Source organism: Elephas maximus, chromosome 9, assembly GCF_024166365.1.
Source record: "Elephas maximus indicus isolate mEleMax1 chromosome 9, mEleMax1 primary haplotype, whole genome shotgun sequence".
Classification (NCBI taxonomy): domain Eukaryota; kingdom Metazoa; phylum Chordata; class Mammalia; order Proboscidea; family Elephantidae; genus Elephas; species Elephas maximus.
The window spans coordinates 58845122-58868844 of NC_064827.1; the positions used below are offsets into that span (position 1 = coordinate 58845122).

At 41.7% G+C, this 23723-nt stretch overlaps 1 protein-coding gene across 3 annotated transcripts in view; it reads right to left on the reverse strand.

Annotated features, from left to right (window-relative positions):
- The window catches only part of PTPN3 (protein tyrosine phosphatase non-receptor type 3), a 182705-nt gene that overhangs the window by 10868 nt on the left and 148114 nt on the right, over nucleotides 1-23723 (reverse strand). For all 3 annotated transcript variants that reach the window (XM_049896274.1, XM_049896275.1, XM_049896276.1), the window contains exons 20-22: nucleotides 7098-7188; nucleotides 6737-6798; nucleotides 4620-4766 (exon numbers count right to left, since the gene is read on the reverse strand). In XM_049896274.1, the coding sequence (XP_049752231.1) occupies nucleotides 4620-4766; nucleotides 6737-6798; nucleotides 7098-7188 (300 nt within the window). The remainder of the gene's footprint in view (nucleotides 1-4619; nucleotides 4767-6736; nucleotides 6799-7097; nucleotides 7189-23723) is intronic.

A 23723-nucleotide genomic window follows, 5' to 3' on the forward strand; every position in this document is an offset into this window, starting at 1 on the left:
GGTGGTGAGCTTAGTACTGAAGGGCTGGGGGTTCACCAGGTGGGTAAGGCAAGGATCGACCAATTGAGGCAAAGGGACTAGGACACACAAGATACACAGGCATAGAAACACCTGGCATACCTAGGGAACAACCAACAGCTCAATCCAGCTGGACAAAAGGTACAAATCAGGCTGAGGTGAGGGAGGCTGGGCTTTGCTCTGAGGATCTGGGGAGCCGCCAAATGGTTTTGAGCAGAAAAACGATAGGAGCAGGTTTATATCCTGGAAAGGTCAAGCTAGAAGCTATATCAATGGACTGGACTTAGGGAGACTCTAGGCCCAGGGAGTCACTGAGGTGGCTGTTGATTTGGACTAAAGAGGAAAGGGTTCTGAGCTGCGGGGACAGAGAGGAGAGGGAGGATTTCAGAGCTGTAGAAGGCAGTCTGTGGGGGCAAACTATTATGAGTGGATGTGGGAGGTAAAGAAATGGGAGGAGTCATGGCTGAGTCCAGATTCCTGGTTTAGGTGACTGGATAGGCAGATGCCATGGACCAAAACGGTGGGCACAGAAGAAGGGGCAAATGTGTGTGTATGTGAGTGTGTGCACGTGTGGGGCTGACAGCTTCATCTGGGCATCCTGCCTGTGAGGACACTCAGGCAGATGTGTCCTGTCAACAAATGAGCAGGTGGGTGTGTGTTCAGGAGGTGGAAGGAGTTAGTGCCCAAGTCCATTCACTTCATCTCTCACAGGAGTGTGTTGACTAAGCACAGTGTGTATGAAACAGATTAACGAGAGCAAGAAAGTTGACAGGCTTTCTCTTCCTGTCACCTCACTCAGTCTTCATGACAATCCAGTGACCCCTTAACACCTCACAGAGTGGCAAATCCATTTGCCTTAGCCCAGTGAGACTCGGCAGGATGCGACCCAGGGTCACTACTCTAGGGAGAACCTACTGTTGACAGGCATCATGCAGGGGAAGTTATTCCTGACCCTCAGAACAATCCCAAGAGACCGGCATTATCACCCCCTTTCTAGTGATGAGGAAACCGAGCCTTAGTGTCTCATCCAAGGTTAAACAGTTAAAAGCGCTGGTGCTAGAATCAAACGCCTCCTCTGAATTCAAAGCCAGAGCCTCTGACGGCTGGCAGCTTGTGAGGGAAAGGTAGTGGTGACGAGGAAGAGATGGGGACCTAAGGACAAAGGGCCTGGGTCACCTGAGAATTCCTAATAGAAGAGGGAGGAAACATGCAGCCTAGATTTTAGAAGAACAGGTTTCTAACAATTGATAAACAAGAGAGGTAAATTCCCAGGGCCAGAGATTATGAAGAGAATGCTATGACTCACGGGAGATGGAATCTCTTAATGCAGGAAACCAATGGAACTAACCAGAATGGGTTCACTTAGGAAGAAAGGGCTAGGAAACAAAGAAATCCACCAGGTCCCAAAGAGACCTCAGATGAGCTCAGGTTCAGCGCACGGACATCAACAAAAGAGAGGAGAGGGATCTAATCAAGGACAGGGCAGGGAGGGGCAGGGCCATTAAGAGCAGGCAGAGGAAGGTGAGGCCTCTCAGATCACAGAAAGGGCCTTATCTGCTGAGTTGGAACAAGCAGGACGGGACGAGGGAGAGAAGGGGGCTGCTATCTAGGACAGATCATCTGTCACTACGCGTAGGACAACAAACCATTCCTGTTGAGCCTCGTTCTTCCGTGAGGAGAAGAATGACCTTCCAGCTGGAGAGGGTAGAGTAAGCTCTATGAAAAGGAAAGAGAAGCCCAACACAAGCAAAAAGACAGAGACAGCACTGAGAGGCCCTGAATGGATTCAGGCTTCAGCGCTCAGGAAGCGCATCATGAACTAAAAGGCTTTATGAGAGACGATGAATTGTTTCTGAGAAAACCTGGAGAACTCAGGCCACTAAGAAGCAGGAGAACAAGGGACCAAAGCAGAAAGATACAGTAGCGTTTTCAAACAGGGAAACAGGTAGATTTTATAAAACAACAAGGCAATAATAAGCTTGATGCCTGTTGTTTATAAAATGTGGAATGGTCCACATCAGAGCCTGTAAAGCATGGGATGACTGGGGGTACACGAGGAGGAGACTGGATGTACACTACAGCATGTTAAACCACACAGTGGGAAAGTGATTTTTTTCTTTCAAGAAGGCAAAAATATTTATTTAGAATTTAATACACTGTTTTATGGTCTTTATATCTTTATGTATACATTTTATTTATGGCAACTGATACTGGATTCCCATTTAAGATCTTGTAAAGAAAATTTATTAAAGCAAAAAAGGTAAGTTGACTTAAAGAAAAAAAGAAAAGAAAAGAAAAAAAAAAAAACAACAGTACAGAAAATAAAATATTGTACAGACCTGGTAATAATTGTTAAGGTAATACTCAAATTACCACTGCTGTTGCTACTGCTACTAGCTACTACTTATATAATGCCTATTAAGTACCAAGCATTCTTCTTAGCTACCTGTTTTAACTCATTTAATTCCCCCCCACAATCCCATGACTATTATTATCCCATGTTACACACAGAGGTTTTTTAGTTTGCCTAAATCACGAATTTGGGAAGTGAGAGAGCCAGGTTTTGAACTTGGGAAGCATGACCCTGAGATTGCAGTCTTAGTCACTATACCACAGAACCAGTTGGCAGCAAGCACTTTAGAAAAAAAGAGAACACAACACTGTAAGCCAGCCAGGGTTCCTTAAGTTCAAAAAGAGAGCCCAGGTAACTTAATTTCCTATTAAAAAACAAAATGAAAACAAAAAAATAAACACAAACAAGAGTCCTAGACAAGGAGATAAAGTGATGACATAGACATGATGTGCTGTGATTCCAGGAAGGCCTGTGACAAAGCCTCTCATAGTAACCGGGTAGACAAGATGGAGAAATGGCAGGGGACAAGAGCAGAGCTGGGAGGTTAACAACTACTCTCCAAGGAGTGCCCTCGAGGCCAACTAACAGCATTCTAGAAGGTTTCTACTGCCTCTTGAAGACCTTTAAAATTTTTATCAGTGACTTACATGAAGAGATTCTGATCAAATCTGTGAGTGACAAGAATCTAGGAGTGACAGCCAACACAAAGAACAAAAGAAGTCTAAAAAGCCTCAAAGAGCCAGACCTGAATGCAACTGATGATGAAGATGATGACATGCACACACCAAATAATAGCTAACGTTTGCTGGACACTTGCAAAATGAAGTTCTCTAAGTTTTTTAGTTTTCATAACAAATCTACAAGGTGGGTACTTTTATCACCATTTTACAGTTGAGAAAATTGAGAAGCAAAGAGGTTAAGTAACTTACTCAAGAGGAATCATGCTTTGAATCCAGACAACTTGGTTGCAGAGCCTGCCAACCTGCTTTATGTAGGTTCCAAGACTCAAGGGCATGAGTACAAAATGGAAGAAACCGGCTGGATAGCAATATTAAAACAAAAAGCAGACAATTTCTGCTGACAGCAAGCTTGATGAAAGTCCAGCAGATGGCTGGCTTTGAAAAGCCTAAGGCTATTTTCAGATATGGGAAAGGGAGTCATGAAGAAGAGTGGGGTAGCTTATTTTGTGTTGATCCTTGAGGCACAGTGAGGTGGGGTGAAAGTTAAAAGTGATGTGGATTTCAGCCTGTGAGGAGGAACGTTACAAAATCAGGACTGAACACCCACAGAATGGGCCCTGGAAGTTCCCTAGCAGAGGTGGGGAGCCATCTGTCTGGGACATGGCATATAAAAGCCCTTTGCAATCTGTGGGGCTCTGAAGGATTTGTAGTATTTATTTCGTTGTTTTGACTGAGAAGGTCAACTGATCTCAAACATGCTACCAGCTCTAATCCTGTGTATTCCGATTTTCAACACAGATTAATTTGGCATTCTGAACTAGACACCCAGGGCGGGCCTGGGAGAAAGTGGCACACAGATCATTCAAAGCGGGTGATTCAAAATTAATTTAGATTCCATTTTGGAATATCTTTCAGAATAGACATTTGATAATGAAGATATCCAGTGGTATCCACAAGTTAGGGGATTCATGATACAGGTATCTCTTGTACACCGACTTCCATTATATAATCAGTGACTTGTTCCTATGGAAAATGCATGCCTTCTGTGCATATGGAGCCTGCTATGCCCAGTATGGTACCTGCCACTCTCCTAATTAAGCCCTTCTTACCTCTTCTGCATCAGGCTTTGCTGTGACACAGGCAGAGGTTGGTAGAGGATGTAATTTCTCCTATTTTCTATGGACTGTTAACCTGGCACCCATACTGCTCTTCCTAGGAACAGCCTTTGTCCTGGGTGGGCACGGCCACAGCAGAAGCAGGGGTTCTGGATCAGGGAAGGTGAGGCAAGGGGAACTGCCTTCTGGTTTGTTGTAATGTATCCAAGCCAGGAGTGGGACTGGCCGTCTGATCATTCTTTAAGGTCAACCTTGGGGAAGGCCAGGGAGTAGGGGGAAGGAGTGCTGAGTTTCCTGTCATTGGTGGTGTCCATCAGTGGGTCTGAACAGATTTATGGGTTGCATAAGGCCTGGACTGGGCGACATGTAAGACCCTTTCCAGGCCGGAGAGTCACATTCCACACAGTGCTGCAAGACACTGCACACAATTGAATAGGAAATCAAGGCACTCACCCGCCCGCGCTCCGTCAGGGTTGTCAACATGACGATGAGTGATAACTTCTGATCCCAAACTACTTGCCAAAACTGTGCACAAGTATGTGGCAGGGGTCCCTGAGTGGCAATGTACTTGTTTACAAGGTTAGCAGCAGGAATTTCCATCTGGCAAGAAATTATTAAGGCATTAGAATCTGTTACTGCCACAAGTTGGACAGGAAACTAGATTTTAAACTCTTCTACTTGGCAACTGACGTCAAACCAGAGTAAGATCTCTTATTCACTGATAGCAAATGAGAAAAATCAAGGAAAAAATTATTTTAAAGTCCTTGAAAACTCTTTGACAATACTCTAGCAATAGATAGTTAAGATAGAATGTATGATACTCAGTAAGCAATCATCAGAAATGTAACTACAAGACGGCAGAAGAGTTGTAAATGACTTTCATTGCTCTATCTTAGGTATAATCTGTCAATATTGGTTATTTTGTATTTTCAGCAATGCATACCAATCCCCACCCCAAGTCTTTCCCTGTGTAGGGGTTTTTATCACAATCCATTTACTTTTCTTTGAGGCATAAACCATACAGGCATATACCACCAACCATTGGTACACGTTGCTGTCTACATGGTTTCCAGTGCTTGCACCATTAAGTTGGTCAATCTTGACACTAACCAGTTCAAATGGTTTCCAGTGTCCTCGTGTCCCTCTCCCATTCTGCTCTGCTTTTGCTTTTTGCCTTTTAAACTGAGTCCTTCTTTAGAAAGAATGCTCAGAACCTGCTGGGCTTTGGACTGGTACCGTGATTTGATTCACTCATTCTTAAGTGGGAAGGAAATGGAGGCTCCTAACTCATGGTTTGGTTAGTGCTTGGGTTAGTGGCTTCCTCAGTCAGTCCTGGGCTCAGTCTCACATGGATAACAGGAAGGGACTGGGCTGTATGGTCTCGCTGCCAGCACCATCTCCCACACTCCTCTCAAGTCACCAGGAACACTGGATAGGGCGTCAATGAATCCCACCAGTGTTGTGGAGTAAGTGGGACCACTGATCAGACCCATTTTTATTTGGACAGTTCGTGATACTTTGTGACAACTTGAGAACTTAAACTGAGATATCATCTCTTCTTTTAGATCAGGAGTTGGCAAACCATGACTTGAGGAACAAACCTGCCTAAGTGACTGCTGAGTTCAGGATGGTTTTAACATTTTTAAATAGTTACATTTTAAATGGTTATTAAAAAAAAAAAACAGTTGCTATGAGTCGATTTGAACTCATGGTGACCCCATGTGAGTCAGAGTAGAGCTGTGCTCCACAGGGTTTCCAATGGCTGATTTTCAGAAGTAGATTGCCTGACCTTTCTTCCAAGGTGCCTCTGGTAGACTTGAACCACCAATTTTTCAGTTAGCTGCCGAGTATGTTAACTAGTTGCACCACCCAGGGACTCCTAAATGGTTATTTAAGTACCTACTGACATCCTCAATTTTGTCTCTTGGCCTGTAAAGACCAAAATATTTACTAACAGTCTTTCCTTGGAAACCCTATGGGGCAGTTCTATTCTGTCCTACAGGGTTGCTATGAGTCAGAACCAACTCAACAACACATAACAACAACAACAACAACCTGGCCTACAGGAAAAGTTTGCCAACCCCTGGTTTAAATGAAGAAATGGAGGTTCAGAGAGGCCCAAAAGCCAGAAATAACGCTTTCCCCTTTTGGGTATATACATAGAGGAAATTTTATTTTTCTTATTTTTAGGCAGGATGTACATTAACTACATGGGGGAAAAACACATAGAAAATGACAAGCGGATCACTGGCAAGGAACGAACACTTAAATAAATGTCAGTAGTGAAGATAGGAGGCACGTGGACTACGGAGTCAGAAACACAGAATCCGAGTTTTCATCCCACTTCCCGTTAGTTCTGTGACTTTCTCAAATGACTTAATCTCTGTGAACCTTAGCTTTCTCCTCTGTAAAATGAGACTATCCTGCCTCCCCTCGTGTGGCTGTTGTGAGGCTGAAATGAGTTTGTGATCAGAAAAGCACGTTGCCAACCTTAACATGGGATACATGCCATCAGCGTCACCATTGGTACAATGTTCAATGATTCTTATTACATAAGATTCCTAACTTACGTTCACATAACTTGCATTAATATAATCTTCATTTCCCTGCAATAATACCCGGCTGGTGTCATCTGTGGGGGAGAGAAAAATTTACCAATCATTCTGAGCGTTATTTTTATCATACCAAGTAAACACGAGTTTCTTTCCCAGCCCCATCTGCAGCGCTCGCCTTATTAGCATAAACACTATTCCCCAACTGTTCAGAGTCTGAAATGGCTGCAATAAAGACTGTGGTGTTTACAGACATACTGAAGATCGTTCCAGAATACCAGACAATCTGTTTTAAAAAGGGAAACGTTATCTCAGTGTAGAGGACGGGGTGGGGGGGAGGGAGAGGGGAGGGGCAGAGGCATTCGCACTGGATACTCACAAGGCAACACATCTTTGTATCTGTTTTTGTCCAAATTCTGAGGCAGCTTTGCAAACGTGATGGCCAGACCAGGCTTCTTTCTGTAGAGTTGCTATATAACAAACAGAGAAGTAAAAAACCATAGCAGAAAACAGCTACGAAAGGAATGTGAAAATATACTTCACAGTAAAGTTCATGGCACCAAAATCTTAAGATTTAAAAGCTGATTATGAGTTACACATTGAAAGGAAATCTTTCCAACAAGAAGTTCTACAATTCCATAGGAAACAGGCTAAATTCTTCAATAATTTTTTTTCTTCTTTAACATGAAGCTCTTCTGAAAAAAGAAAATCACAGGAAGGGGTCTGAGTCACAGGTAATAGATCATGGTAAGTAAAACCTTATCTTTCTGACAACTATTTGAAAAATGCTAAAGCAAAAAGAGTAAAAAAATAAAAAAGAATTCTGATTCAAAAATAAAGGGAAATCATCTAAATTAGCCCAAAAACAATTTCCTCCGATTCAATGGAGTGAACCATATTCTTTGCTTAAGAGCGAGAGAATTTCATTCATCATTTCAGAAGCACATTTCCACAGTAAAAACGTCTGTCCCAATATGCAGGAAACCTCATTTAAAGGAGCATCTCCCTATACATGCCATCACTATCACAAAGTCTAAATAATCTTTGCATGTCTACAAGCACCTCAGACACATTGTACAGTGCGTGACATGATTTTCACAACAGCCTTGTGAGAGGTATTAATAGCACGCTTATATCGCAAGTGAGAAACAGAGGGCAAATGCTTGGCTGAAGATCACAGAGGAGAGGGAGAACTCAGATCTGACCTCAATGTTTCCATCCTCTTTTCTATACAACGGTGTTCCCCATCTTGAATGACAGGCCATAGTCACCAGAGGTTTTTATTAACTCCATGGAAACTTAAAAACACAACTTTTTTCCAATGTTGTAAGTCATCTATGTTTTTTTCCAGAAAATTTGAGAAATTCACACAAGTATAAAGAAAAAAAAATTACCAGTAATCTCACAACCCTGAGATGACCTTTCCATATATTTTCTTTAGTTTATTTTTACTGTGCACAGCCAAAACCAAACCTGTTGCTGTTGAGTTGATTCCAACTCTTAGCGACCCCATAGGACAGAATAGGGCTGCCCCATAGGGTTTCCAAGGAGCAGCTGGTGGGTTCAAACTGCCAACTTTTTGGTCAGCAATCGAGCTCTTAACCACTGTGCAACCAGGGCTCCCTGTACATATATGTACAAAAATATGTATATGCATATATACAAACACTGTAATGTACACAGTGAAACCTCTGAGAGATGGAACTCGACGGGGCTGCCTTGCTTTTCTGGGTCTCGCAAGTCTTCCACCTTTCACAGGTACAGCCTTAACACTTTTACATCACTCATTCTAGTGGAAAATTTTTGAGTTTTCCTTCTCTGACAGGTTTCTGTCTTACACAGGTTCTAGCTTTTGCAGGTTTTACTCTACATACACGTACATTTTTAAAAACAAAAAATGAGATTGAACTTCATATTAGCACTTCTCATATTATATTCTACAGGACCCAAGTGTCCTGAGAGAAGCTAATAGGCATTTTTTAAAAAAAGTTTCATGATCAAAGAAATTTGGAAAATACTACAAATCATATTTTGAGATTCACAGAACATAAATCCTATAGTGCAGAAATCTGTTTCATTCTGATTAGCTGAGTATTTCTCAAGTTACTTTGACCATAGAGAGTCTTAGCATCTCAAAGAAGTATTTAATGAAATACCAGAATTTGGAGACTGCTTTTTCTTGATTATATAGGTTTTTAATAGTCTATACACATGATTTTTAATGGTTTAATGATAATCTATCATTTACTATAATTTAACTTTTATCCCACATTTAAATTAAGCTGTTTTCAATATTTCACTCCTATAAATTCCTAGGAACAGAATTACTGCATCAAAGCCTATTTTTAAGGCCTGTTAATACATATAAGCAAGCTATAGACAAGTTATATCCATCTACATGCTCACAGCAGTGTACAAGAATAATTAGCTTACCAAACAGTGGCCAACACAGTCAGTGTCTCTGTAATTTGAATGTGGAGGTTGAATATTCTTTTTTCCCCTATATTTTTGCAATTTTTACTTCTTGATTTGTAAGCCGGCTTCTGTTGGGAGATTCTTGGCCATAATAATAGTGCCACATCATATTCACTTACCAAATGCTTAGAATTCCAAACTACAGGAGCTCAGCTACTGATCATCTTTATGATTTCAATTTATAATGATTAAGGAGCAACTGAACAATTTCTTAAATAAATATCTGCAGGCTTTAATGGACTCTCTGCACTTGTTCTAGAAACAAATTCATGATTTATTGGAGATTTTGGTTTGACTCTGGCAGGCGGAGGATATGTGAGTCAGTCAAATTTACCTAAATGGCATCGCAGTTCTAATTGATTAACCGCATAGAGGTGAAATCCAATTAATCAGTAAAATCAGTAAATCTAATCAGTAAAGCTGATCTGGAGGTAAAAAGAGATTTTTTTTTCCTCCAAACAACAAAAATGTAAATGCAATCAACTTGAGATAATCTAGCAGAAAAGCACAGCTCTAGTTTTAATTACAGTATGATTTTAAATGTATCTCGGCAGTAACGATCTGTTGACAGGACTGTAGAGTACTAAAATAAATTTTTATTTTTAAATAAAATACTACAGCAGGGTTTTAAAAACTTTAAATGTGCACACCTTGGCCTTTATGTGACCGAAGTACATAAAGATACATGTCAAAGAAGTTTACCTGCAGAGATTTTTTTTTTTTATCAGCAGAAAACTGTAAACAATGTCAACATTCCTAAACAGGAAAAAGTGTTGATTTCAATTACGGCACAGTCACACCACAAAATTCTGTGCAAGTAATAAAACAGACTAAAAGTACAGACTTGACAGAATGTACGTTCATCTATTCTTAAGTGTAAAATGCAAGTTAGAGAATACAGTGGTGATCTCATTTACATACATATTGGCACACATGCACACCTACACATTATGTGTGGATACACACAATCCTTGTGTGTGTGTATACATTTATGTATATGTATAAAATACATTTGCATGAGCAACGGAGTAAGTATGGAACAATACACATCACCATGTCATTTATAAATTATAATAAAGAGAAGGAAACTGAAAAGGGTAGAGGTCAGGAGACAACTCTTTGGCCATTTCTGAATTATCTCATTAGCATAAGAGTGAGAATTAACATTTCTTAAATTAAAAGGACTGAAATGATAAGAAGAACTACAACAAAGGAAACCTATTTATAAAATTGAAAAACTCTTTTATGAAAAGCCAGGTGAACAAATCACAGTTTTTTTTTTTTTTTTTTGCTTTTGGCAGGTTTGACAACCCACTCAGATTTATGTATGCCTTGCAAAGTCCAATGCTGAATCCTATTTCCACTGAATTGCTGCAGCCCTATTCAAATATTTAGTGTCTGAAGTGTTAAGAGTTGGTTGTCAAGCTCCTTTAGAGTCGGTAGACTTGTCTCCAAATTTGGGGGCTGCCTGGCAGGCAGGGTATGAACACACTGCTCTGAGAAAAAGGGAAGAGAGTTGAAAGTACTGTGTAGGAAGCACGTAGGTCTTTCTGCAAAGGTCAAAGATGTGGAGGAAAATGAGTTAAGGGTTTATTATATTGGTTAGAATTTGAGCAAAGCTTTTTAAAGAACTACTCATTGAAAAAATACAATTTGCTCAGTTAACTCCTGGGCTGAAGGTGTGTGAGGTGGGTAAGAGCTTCCTAGAATGAGGGTGATCAGGTGGCTGAGAGGCAGGGTCATGGGACAGAGGATTATAAACCACTTACATTGAAAAACTATTAATTTTTATGTTGTAAAATGCTTTGTTATCATCCTATCTAAGAAGCTCTGAAACTAAGGGTAAATTATAAAAACATTGGCTGAGAAGGGTTGCTAAGGAAGAGTTGTAGTTCGATTACAGCATCGATATCACCAGCTCTGACCTCCAATGACAAAAAACTGAACAGTAAGAGCTGGGTTACTCTAGTGCAGCATGGTGGGACAGAAGAGATGGTTTTCCAGTTTAAATGTTTCTTGTTAAAATAAGGAAACTATGGTGTCGCAGTGGTTAAGTGCTAAGGCTGCTAACCAAAGGTCCGCAGTTCGAATCCACCAGGCGCTCTTTGGAAACTCTATGGGGCAGCACTACTCTGTTCTACAGGGTCGCTATGAGTCAGAATTGACTCGACGGTAACGGGTATTAAAATAAGCCATTTAACATTAGAGAGACGGCATCAGGAGATGACTGTGATCTCCCCAGACTTCTCATCCAATCAAAGATGTGAAATCTAGTTAACATCCTTCAGATGAGGGCATCAGATATCCAACTGGTTCCAAACAGTGGATGCTGGCAAGGCCCAGAAGAGTGGAAGGAAAAGGGAATTCTCAATGCAATTCTTGAAGGCTGAGAGCCCCAGACCAGTACCAGTTGCTGCTGAGTCAATTCTAACTCACGGCAACCCCATGCTGGCAAACTATGACCTGAGGAACAAACCTGCCCAGGTGACCACTGAATTAAGAATGGTTTTAACATATTTAGATGGTTACATTTTAAATGGTTATATATATTTTAAAAAAAGTTGTCATGAGTAGATTTGAACTCATGTGTCCCCATGTGAGTCAGAGCAGAACTGTGCTCCAAATGGTTTTGATTTTTCAGAAGTAGATCACCAGGCCTTTCTTTGGAGAAGCCTCTGGGTGGATGCAAACGTCCATCCTTTTTGCCAGTAGCCAAGAACATTAACTGTTTTCATCATCTAGGGACTCCAAGATGCCCAAAAGGAAAAGGAAAACAAAAGACAGACCAAAAAAATGGGTGGGGGGGGGTGGAGTTGAGTGGACAGTGGGTAAGGAAGGGGCAAACATCAGAAGACCTTTCATGCTCTCTACACACAATGACCCAGTGTCTACCTCAAGGCAATGACTTTCAAAATAGTTATTTACTATCTGTTTCAACCACTAAACTGTGGTCTTCAAGGAGGAATCTTGTTTTTGCCCAGCACCATAAATCCTGAGGCCAGCATTGTGCCTGGCACATAGTAGGTTCTCAATAATAATTTGTAGAGTGAAGGAATAATGGGATCTGCTGCTTTAAAAAAGGGAGCAAACCATCTGAATAAAGCATGACAGGAGGGGGCAGTCTCAGTTTTCAGACATGGCGCCTCTGCGTACATATAATTAAAATCAAAGGTAATTCCTTTTTCATAAAGGCTCTGAGAGGCTGTTTCATTACCACTTTATAGGCAAATTAACCATTTACTACTCATGGGTAGGTCATCCTCACTGGTTACATCCGTTTTCCTTTGTGGCCGACCCACTGTCTAGACTGTCTAGTCTAGAGGGGCCTAGAGCCTCTACATACTTTCCCATAAAAGTTTGCTGAGTTGAATTGAAATTGTTGCTGATAGTTTTAGGACCGTAAGTAGTGCTACTTTAAATGCAATCCCAGGTTTAGATCTCCCTGCAGCATACTTTTTGTCCCTGGGTGGTACAAATGGTTGACACGCTTGGCTGGTAACTTAAAGGCTGGTGGTTTGAGTCTACCCAGAGGCGCTTTGAAACAAAGGCCTGGTGATATCCAAAAACCCTTAGAAGCCCAGTTCTACTCAGACACACGTGGGGTCACTATGAGTTAGAATTGACTAGACAACAACTGGTAACAACTGGTAAACTAGCATATCTGACAAGTGTTCTTCCACAGCCCCTTTCACAGATAAATGTCCGACAAAGAGTTGGGGCAAGACTTCCCTTTAAATGGGCCCCTGGCTCTTGAAATGTAAAGACTGCACACACGGCCATTGCAATTTGCTCTCTGCATCCAACACACATTATATCAATAATGTGTTTCCTGTCTTAAATAAAAGAACAACGAAAGGGAAAATTATTATTTTTTAAAATACATCCTTTTTAGAGATGGGTTCTAATCTTGAAGGTACAATTGTCCTCAGTAGCTTCTACATATGTCAATTTAAGTTTCTCATAAAATCTTCAGTTATCTTTGATTTTCTAAATGTAACTTTTATAGTTATCATAGGAGTAAATGAGTCACCTGTTTTGACAATACGTAAGGAAATGTAAAAAAAAAAAAAAATTGAGGTACCTAACAAGATCTAAAATGGCCAGTTTGAGGATTGGGCGCAATTCCTTGTTTGCAGGTTCCATTTTCACCCTAGCGGTAGCCATCTTCCGGAATGTCTGGTAATGACGAAGTAACTACACTGCGACTCCTCCCTGTCACACACCCGTGTAATTGCCACACTGGAACCAATCTAATAAACAGACGTACACCCTTTGAAGTCAGTGGCCTTACAGAGCTTGCCACAGGAGGTCCTCCTCACAAGTTGGGCTACAAAAATCCAGCTGCTTGGAGTTCTGCCACCGGAAGCCCTGCCTTAAAATGAACTACCAATCCAGTAGTGTCTTTTGGTGACCTAAGCTTGTAAATACCAATCAAGTACCGCGTGTCAGAGGCACTGTTTCACCTCCTATAAAACCTCACAGCCGAGTCGCCATTTTGAATTACTGGATTCCACTGCGCGGAGTTCAGTCTACTCCCAGCTCAAGCTAATGGCGTCGGTAGAATTCTGAAGGAACATTATCTTCTGGGTTCCTGAGAGGTCATGGAGCCGGCTCACTCTGGTACCAGCAAGGGCCCTTTCTGTCCAGAACCGTCTCTTCGAATTCTCCGAAATGCTGGAGGTAAGCCTCTCAGATCGAAGCCTCCATTTATTGCAACGATGGCTTTTGGAGAGATTTATCTATAGCTTCATTTTTTGCTCTTCTCCTGAGCGTCTCGTTGGGTTCATTATTGAACTCATTCTTTGTGGTACACCGTAAGATTTTCATGCGCGTTGAGGATTTTAATACTTTAAAGCTTCTCAGTAAGGTTGGGAATGTCACATCCAAATACTGGGGCAGGACCCCATAATGGGACTGCTACAGATCCTTCTGACCCCAGTTCAGTCTTGTGTTCTAAAGTAAAGCATACACTTTATCTTTGATTTTCTAAATGTAACTTTTATAGTTATCATAGGAGTAAATGAGTCACCTGTTTTGACAATACGTAAGGAAATGTAAAAAAAAAAAAATTGAGGTACCTAACAAGATCTAAAATGGCCAGTTTGAGGATTGGGCGCAATTCCTTGTTTGCAGGTTCCATTTCGCCATTCAGGGAAATTTAAAAGACCAATGGCCATTGTAGGGGTTAAGAATAAATTAATCTGCGCAGTAGATTAGAAACTAAGGGCCCCGTATCAAACTAATGGGAGGCATTTTTCTTTTAATTTACTTGTACTTGGAAGCTGCCAGAAGAAGTCAGAATATTAAGTTCATCTCCTTACAGACCATTTCGAAGCAAGCTAAACAAGAGTTACAGCGTCGAAGCTTCGTAACCTCGCCAGCTACCTACCCTGCAACCAACCCCTATACTCTTCCTTTCCCTGAATGGCGGAGTTTCCAGTGTCTGTCATTCCCCCCTAGCGTCAGAGGCCCAGCTGCCTTCTCCCACTTCGCCTCTCTGGCAGTCACTCTTCTTTACCCACCTTTACCTTCATACCTTCTCTGCAAATACCTCGTCTGAAATCTCTTACTACCCTAAACAACCTTTAGGAAAAATAAAACCCGTTTTTGAAATGCCTTTTAAAATTAAATATCCAGAATAGGCTGAGGAACCTCCTCGTGTTACATTAGCACCATGATTTAAATTAGAACTTAACGCCACTGTCAAGAAGCTTCCCAATCCATGTGAAAATCCCCACAGGTAACTCCAGAATTTAAAATTTTAGCTGAAACTTACAAACTTGGCCTGGCACTTAAATAATTCAATAAATACGCTAATCAGACCAATCCAGTTCGCGCTCCCGTTGTCCCGACTCTCAACCGGCCTGCTGAAGAAACCAAGAGAGTGTGTCTCCGAGAGAACGTGCCTCAGCAGCTCATAGGTGCCGCGGATGGAAACTGTCGCCGTGTGCGGCCTTAAGCAAGCAGAAGAGAAAGGAGGCAGTAGGAAGGTCGTGCAGTTGGCCGCTGCTTCCCGCCTGGCTCTAGCGGCTGGACAGGCAAGTTTAGCATGATGGCTTAAGCCCCCTGCAGCAGCAATGGCTGGAGGCAACAGCACAGGGCCCTGGTAAAACTGTTGACAGGTTGGCCATGCTTGGCATCTGTGTGGCTGACGCAGAGAGTGTGGACACTACAGAGTCCACCTGCCGAATGCTCCCTGTGTGTAAACATAAGAGGTCTTGGCAGGTTGGCAGTGGCCACAGGGAGCAAGGAAAACAAACAAAAAACCATGAGGTACTGCTTCCGGAACAGGGCGGGGCCATGGCAGCCCGATCTTCCTGTGCTCTGCCTGGCTGTTGTGCCGATCACTTGGTGAGAGTTGTCCAGCTGCCCTGGCTCAGAAAGCTTTCCCCACAACCCCAGGGTACCCAGCTCTAGTCCAGTGGCACGTTTTGTTGCCTGGCGTGGGTGGAGAATACCAACACCTCCCCCTTCCCCCACCCCCTTACCTGCCCCCAGTCAGATCATGAGCTCCTGGAGCCCTGCATTGTCCCTGGGCCTCCAATGGTATAATTACAGATGCTGGCCCCCCTCGGAGTCTGCTCCCAGTGGCAGAATGCAACTTTAGGGTCAAGACATGGCAAAAAACACCCATCTAACACCTAGGCCTGGGATTTAAAGGACTAGACTGAACTCATCATCCCAGATAGCCTTTATAATACTTGAGGAAAAAAAAATTGAATCTCTAAATGTACAAAGTGTCTACATTGTTGCAATAAGTTAATAATTTACTGAGTTGTTCTAACTCTCAACAGGTATGTCTCACCAATAGTGTCCTCTTGTGTTACAACATTCGCTCAGAGAAGGTAACAAGACCTCAAAAAAAAAAAAAAAAAAAAAGCCCCATCTTCTATTAAGCACGAGACATAATCTCAGCAAAGGGAGCCACTGTAAACACCAAAATAAAAAAGACTGTCTTAGTTTATCCTGTCCCTACTACAAAAAAAAAGTTTTTTTAGAACTCTGCATTTACTATAGAACTTAGATATCGAATTTTTTTAAAAACGAATTCAACCTCTTAACCATCATCTTAAGAGTTCAAAGTCTAACCCCTTTCAACTATCTGAGGATGGCCACTCCTACTGAAAAAAAAAAAAAAAAAAGGGTTTCCTAATTCAGACTTTTTGCTTTTTTCCACAGGGCTCCTAAAAATATGCTAGGAGTCCTCATTCTAAAACACAGAAGACAGTAGAAACTCATTGGTTATTACAGTGTCTAGCTGAACCCTGTAACAAGGGGCTACCTTTCTTGCCCTAGAGCAGTTGCTACAACCACTGCACTAAGAGCACAGCAGATGTAGTTTTGAGTAATTTTTAATGTTTGACCAAAAACCAAAACCAAACCCAGTGCCGTCGAGTCGATTCCAACTCATAGCGACCCTATAGGACAGAGTAGAACTGCCCCATAGAGTTCCCAAGGAGTGCCTGGTGGATTCGAACTGCTGACCCTTTGGTTAGCAGCCACAGCACTTGACCACTATGGCACCAGGGTTTCCTTAATGTTTGACGGTGATTGTAAATTTAATAGCAGCTTAACATCTCTCAGCAAGCAGACTGACTTCTTATGAAGTTTTCCTTTTGGGAGCTTCTAACGTTCAGTTACATATCGTAACTTCTCTGCATCTAGCTATGTGGTTACATTTAGTGAATAATAATAACCATCCATCTCATGATTGGTTAAATCTTACTAAACAGTTTTTGTTTGCAAGGCAAGATTTACAGGGAACCCCGTTATCAAATCCTGATTTAATCCTATTTGTTGATGAGTCATACTTAAAGGCTAAACCTACCAGCTCTCATTACCAGGGAGGATATGTTGTGGCTACTTTCGAAGTCCTCGAAAGCGATGGTGCCCTTTCTGATGTCATTTCAGCTCAGCAAGCTGAACTGACTACTTATGAGAGCTTGCAAACTAAATATTTACACAAACTCAAAGTATGTTTTTTAATTACTCATGATTTTGGTGTGTTATGGAAACAAAGGGGGTTCTTATCTTTTCCTAGGACCCAAGTTAAAAATAGACCTTTAGTAGCAGACCTCCTGGAAGCCTTTTGCTACCCTCTGAGATTGCTGTATTTAAAATCCAGGCCCATCAATCCAAAGGGGTTCCACGAACAGGAAATTAAAGGAAATGACTTAGTTGATAGAACAGTTAAACGAGCTGCTTCCCAGTTACCCTTCAAAGATGTCACCCTCATTCAGGACCACAGTAATTCCACTCATGATCATGATAAAAAGGAGACGATAGATAATAATAATAAAAGAATTAGGACACCTGCAAATCTGGCACCTGTAAAATGCTACCCATCAAGATTTGACCTGAAAGAAATCAGAACCACTTTTTAAACACCCTGCAGAGCAAATCAGAAAATGGGAACAGGCTGGATGTCATCAAGATCCAACCACTGGATTGTGGATCAGGCCTAATTTAAAACAAAACAAAACAAACCCATCATGCCAGAATGCTTACATGTTCCTGTTCTTAGAAATTACTGGCATGATAATGTAAGAATGATGACAGATGAACTAGGCGGGGCTTTAGAGTCCCACTGGTGGGGAGATTTTTCTGTTGCTATAGACCATGTTTTTTCACATAGTTTTAAAGATCACCCCCCCGCCCCTTTTTCAATCCTGTCAATGCTCCTCACAAGCTTTTAACAGTTACGTGTGGTCCCTTACACTGGGGGACTGTTTCAGACGATGAACAGCCATTTAACATGCTTGTAGAGAATCCTCCTAGGCCTGGAGAAACTGCCTTAAAGGATTTATTTGAACATCAAAAATCAGCTCCACATGATGAGGTTGAAAAATGGAAGGAATATGGTTGCTCCCAGTGCCCCACCTCTGGAATATGGCTGGGCCCCAACGAGAGCTTAGTAAATCCTTGCAAGCCCCTCTACTGGAGGCATTGCACGTGAACAGTCATTTGGGAAGAGATAAGATGATGAAGATTTTAAAGAAATACTGTGGGGGCATTTTTATGAAGCTGCCAAACAAGTGGCTTCCCAATGTTTGATTTGCTCTCAGTTTAATTCAGGTAAACCTTACAGAGCCCCACCTGGGAGATTTTCGTTGCCTTTAGGACCAATGCTTGAACAGCAGATTGATTTTATCCAACCTCCCTTTCCGCCTCAGTGGTTACAAGTTTGTATTAGTAATGATTTGTAAATTCTCTCACTGGGTAGGAGTTTTCCCCAGTTGTTGAGCTACTGTTGTATTTGTAGCTAAGAAACTTCTTTAGAATATTATCCTCACTTGGGGAGCCCAAGGGTCCTTTGTAGCAATCGAGGCACCCATTTTACTGTGCAAATCATTAAGGAAATATGTAAAATCACCATTTTTTCAGACTTCATTGTCCTTGTCACCCTTAATCCTCTGGTCTAGTTGAAAGAACTAACGATATAATAAAAACTCAGCTAGCCATACTTCCCAGTCTTTACATTTGTCTTGGACTAAGGTGCTGCCTGTGGTCCTTTTAAATTTAAGAATTATTCCATTTGGATTTCACAAATTGACTCCTAATGAAATTATCACTGGACGGCCAATGGCCTTCTCCTATTGGGCAACTAGCCCTGTTTCAAATTAGATTCAGTCTGATTTGTTTCAGTATTATAAACCTTAAATTCAATACTCTAAGCTTTTGATAATCAAAAGAAATGTCTAACTACCTAATATTCAACCTAGTGGTTATGCTTACTGGAAAAGACACCAGTTAAAGATTCTCTTGAACCTTGATAGAAGGGACCTTACCTAGCCCTTCTCACTAATCCTTATACTGCTAAACTACAGGGATTAGGATTAGTGAGATTCATTTATTCCAACAGAAGAAAACCCCAACTCCAGAATGAACTGTTGAGCTTCATGAAAGACTGAAATTAAAATTCAAACACCACAACAAAAAGCAGCTGCAGCAGCAGCAAATGACAGCTGGGTAGACTGCTTTCTTGAGAGCTTTGGACCTAACCTGAAACTGCCTATGCAGCCTGCAGTGAAAGTTAGTTTGGTTGCTTTTTGCTTTATCATTTTTTTGTATCTTTGTATTATTAGCTGTTATGGATGGTTGTGTAATTATATTCTGTTAGTTTTGGTGACTGAGCCCTGGTATGGCACAGTGGTTAAGAGCTAAGGCTGCTGACCAAGAAGTTGGCAGTTGGAATCTACCAGCTGCTCCTAGAAGGCCCTGTGGGGCAGTTGTACTGTGTCCTATAGGGTTGCTAGGAGTCGGAGTCAACTCAGTGGCAACAGGTTTTTTTTTAGTTCTGATTATATTATCCAAATCGTGTTACTATTTGTTAGGTACGGTAGAGTTGGTTCCGACTCATAGTGACACCATGTACAAAAAAAAAAAGGAACACCTCCCTGTCCTGTGCCACCCTAACAATCCTTCTTATGCTTGAGCCCACTGTTGCAGCCACTGTGTCAATCCATCTTGTTGAGGGTCTTCCTCTTTTTCATTGGCCCTCTACTTTACCAAGCATAACATCCTTCTCGGAAACCCTGGTGGTGTAGTGGTTAAGTGCTACGGCTGCTAACCTAAAGGTCGGCAGTTCAAATCCGCCAGGCCCTCCTTGGAAACTATGGGGCAGTTCTACCCTGTCCTATAGGGTCGCTATGAGTCGAAATCAACTCGACGGCAACGGGTGTGGTTTGGTTTTTTGGATGTCCTTACCCAGGGACTGGAGAAGTAAGTGAAACGAATTCTTGCCATCCTTGCTTCTAAGGAGCATTCTGGTCATACTTCTTCCAAGACAGATTTGCTCCTTCTTTTGGCGGTACGTGGTATAGTCGATAGTCTCTGCCAGCAACACAATTTAAAGGCATCGATTCTTCTTTGGTCTTCCTTATTCATCATCCATCTTTCACATGCATATGTAGCAATTGAAAACACCATGGCTTGGGTCAGGCACACCTTAGTCTTCAAGGTGACATCTTTGCTTTTCAACACTTTAAAGAAAAGAGGTCTTTTGCTGCAGATTTGCCCAATGCAGTGCATCTTTTGATTTCTTGACTGCTGCTTTCATAGGTGTTGATCATGGATCCAAGTAGAATGTAGTCCTTGACAACTTCAGTCTTTTCTCCGTTTATCATGATGTTGCTTATTGGTCTAGTTGTAAGGATTTTTGTTTTATGTTGAAGTGTAATCCATGCTGAAGGCTGTGGTCTTTGATCTCCATCAGTAAGTACTTCAAGTCCTCTTCACTTTCAGCAAGCAAGGTTGTCATCTACATATCACAGGTTATTAATGAGTCCTCCTCCACTTCCGATGCTCTGTTCTTCATATAGTCCAGCTTCTGAGCTTATTTGCTCAGCATACAGATTGAGTAAGTATGATGAAAGGACACACATATTTCTGACTTTAAACCACACTGCATCTCCTTGTTCTGTTTGAACGACTGCCTCTTGATCTACGTACAGGTTCCTCATGAGCAGTTAAGTGTTCTGGAATTCCCATTCTTTGCAGTGTTATCCATAATTTGTTATGATGAACACAAATACCTTTGCATAGTCATTAAAACACAGGTGAACATCTTTTTGTCATCACTATTGTTTGTATGCTGGTAGCCTTGTTTCTTTTGGGTTGTACTTCTCCACTGTGAAGCCCCTCTTAAACTTCGGGCCCATACTACTGTTCATTACAGCTCCTGTTAATTCTTGGCACGAGAGTGCCTTTATTAAACTCACTCAGGTAGTTGCATGGTACACAAATTTGACTGAATGTTGGATCTGTCATCGTTTACCGAAAACTGAACATGAGAGCTCAGATCCATTATCTTCTCCCACATTGAATTATAGCTTTTTTCCCCCTGCTGTCGTCAATTTTAATATCACCCCTAGTTAAGCCATACATGTGAGAAGTCCCATGTTTCAATCAGACTTGGCTCAGAGTTCCAGAGTTCCAGAAATACTCTTGATCTCCTCTTCAGATTGTAAAAAATGAGCCCTTAATTTCATATAATGCCCATCCCAGAACGTGGCTTTTTCAGGAAATTTAACAGCATGTTTACAAGGAAAAAGGTCTTTTTATGTCCAAATGTGGAACTGGCTAAGGTTAGGGCGACTGTCTATTTGCAGTAACTCCTCGAGGGAGAATTGGCTTGAGCAGATAAACCATCCTTCTCCCAGGCAAAGGTGTCAGGACCAGCATATGTGCCCCATATGGATAGGTATTCTTATGTGGAGGATCAAGATAGCCCACCTTTGCTAATCTGAATCCAGACAATGAGCCCTATACCTAGGCTTTATCCTGTTTGGATGGCTGGAATATGACAGGTCAGTGTACCTTAGGCCATATGGGAATCCCTTTAGACATGCATTCTTACAATGAGAGTTTACATGAAACTATTAGAAAAGAAAAGAGACAGATGGTCAAGAGGTGAACAAGGAAGAAATGGAGGGAATCCCTTAAGGGAGTTCCCTGGTTTAGGTTATAGTTTTTGAGGATATTCTTCACTTGGTACAGAGTGGGAGAATTAGAACACACCACCCGTAACATCTTCAGAGTCATGGAAAGGAGTGGTAGATGATGATGTTCATGCTATGACTGTTCAAGAGAAATCATTGAACTCACTTGCCAAAGTAGTTTTGGATTATCAAATTGCCCTAGATTTCTTGTTAGCCCAGCAAAGAGGGGTCTGTGCTATAGCTAACAGCTCTTGCTGCACTTGGATTAACACCTTAGGAGGGGTGGAACAAGATATTAAATTAATTCACCAGAAGGCTCCTTGACTCTATATACCTCCAACCTCAAACTCCCCTTTATTAGATATTTTCAGATGGCTGCCCTCAGGTGTTGGGTCATAGATTAAGTCTGTGTTGTCAAGTGGATTAATAATACTCATTGTCATTATAATAATCATGTTGTTGTTGTTAGGTGCCATTGAGTCAGTTCCGACTCATAGGGACCCTATGCACAACCGAATGAAACACTGCCCGGTCCAGCGCCATCCTTATAATCGTTGTTATGCTTGAGCTCATTGTTGCAGCCACTGTGTCAGTCCACCTCGTTGAGGGTCTTCCTCTTTTCCTCTGACTCCATCCACGTCATTAAGGTCGACTCTACTTTGAGGAGGCAGCTCTTCCCCAGTCATCTTTTGAGTGCCTTCCAACCCAGGGGGCTCATCTTCCAGCACTATATCAGACAGTGTTCCACGGCTATTCATAAGGTTTTCACTGGCTAATGCTTTTCAGTAGTAGACTGCCAGGTCCTTCTTCCTAGTCTGTCTTAGTCTGGAAGCTCAGCTGAAACCTGTCCTCCATGGGTGACCCTGCTGATATCTGAATACCGGTGGCATAGCTTCCAGCATCACAGCAACACACAAGCCCCCACAGTACGACAAATTGACAGATACATGGGGGATAATAATCATAGGAATTGTTAAATGTTGAATGAAACTTTGGGCCAATGCTGTTACCCAAAAGATTCATTTAATATCTATGAAAAGAATAATGTACGTTGACAGTACTTATATTTCAGAAGGACTCAAGCCCACTCCTTGAATAAGCCATCACATATCAGGTTATTCCTCTAACGTGGCATACCCTGCACTAATCTTTAAGTAATAAAACCACAGAAGCAGGACGCTAAAGCTGTGGCACGGTGAAGACGTCGAGTAGTGCCCAGCTGCTTTTTCACAGTGTTCTGCTGCTATTTATAGTTTGATTTCACTTTTCTTGAATCCACGGTTGGCACCCCTGGAAGCAGCAGTCAGGAGATCAAATGGCGTGTTGCATTTGGACAAATCTGCTGCACAAAACCTTTTTTGAAATGTTAAGAATTGGGGATGTCACTTTGAAGACTAGGGTACACTTCACTAGGTTATAGTGCTTTCAGTTGCTTCGTATGCATGTGACTGTTGGACGGTGAATAAGGAAGAACAAAGAAGAATCGACACCTTTGTATTAGGGTATTGGTGAAGAATATTAAATGTGCTGTGGACTGCCAGAAGAGCAAACAAATCTGTCTTGAAAGAAGTACCAGGCAGGAATTCGTTCTGTTGTGCGTGGAGTCACTGATAGCTCGGAGCCAGCTTGATGGCATCTAATGGTAACAACAACCTTTTCACATACATAGTACCCAAGGTCTTAAAGACATGCAAATAAGTAGTTATCCAGAATAAACATATGCTCAAAGTCCATGCAGAAGAAAGCCTTCTTTCAGAATAGTGGTTAGTGAACTGATCAAAGAATTTCTCTCAAAATCCTTGATCAAAGGAAGGGAATGTGTAAGGGAATTAAAAAAAAAATTGAGGTACCTAATAAGATCTGAAATGGCCAGTTTGAGGATTCAGTGAGATTCCTTGTTTGCTGGCTCCGTTTTTACCCTAGCAACAGCCATCTTCTGTACTGTTTCTAAGAGAGGAATGTCTGGTAATGATGATGTAACTACACTGCTTCCCCCCTACCCCGTCACATACCCATGTAATTGCCACACTGTAACCAATCTAAGAAAGAGACGTATACCTTTTTAAGCCAATTGCCTTACAGAGCTTGGC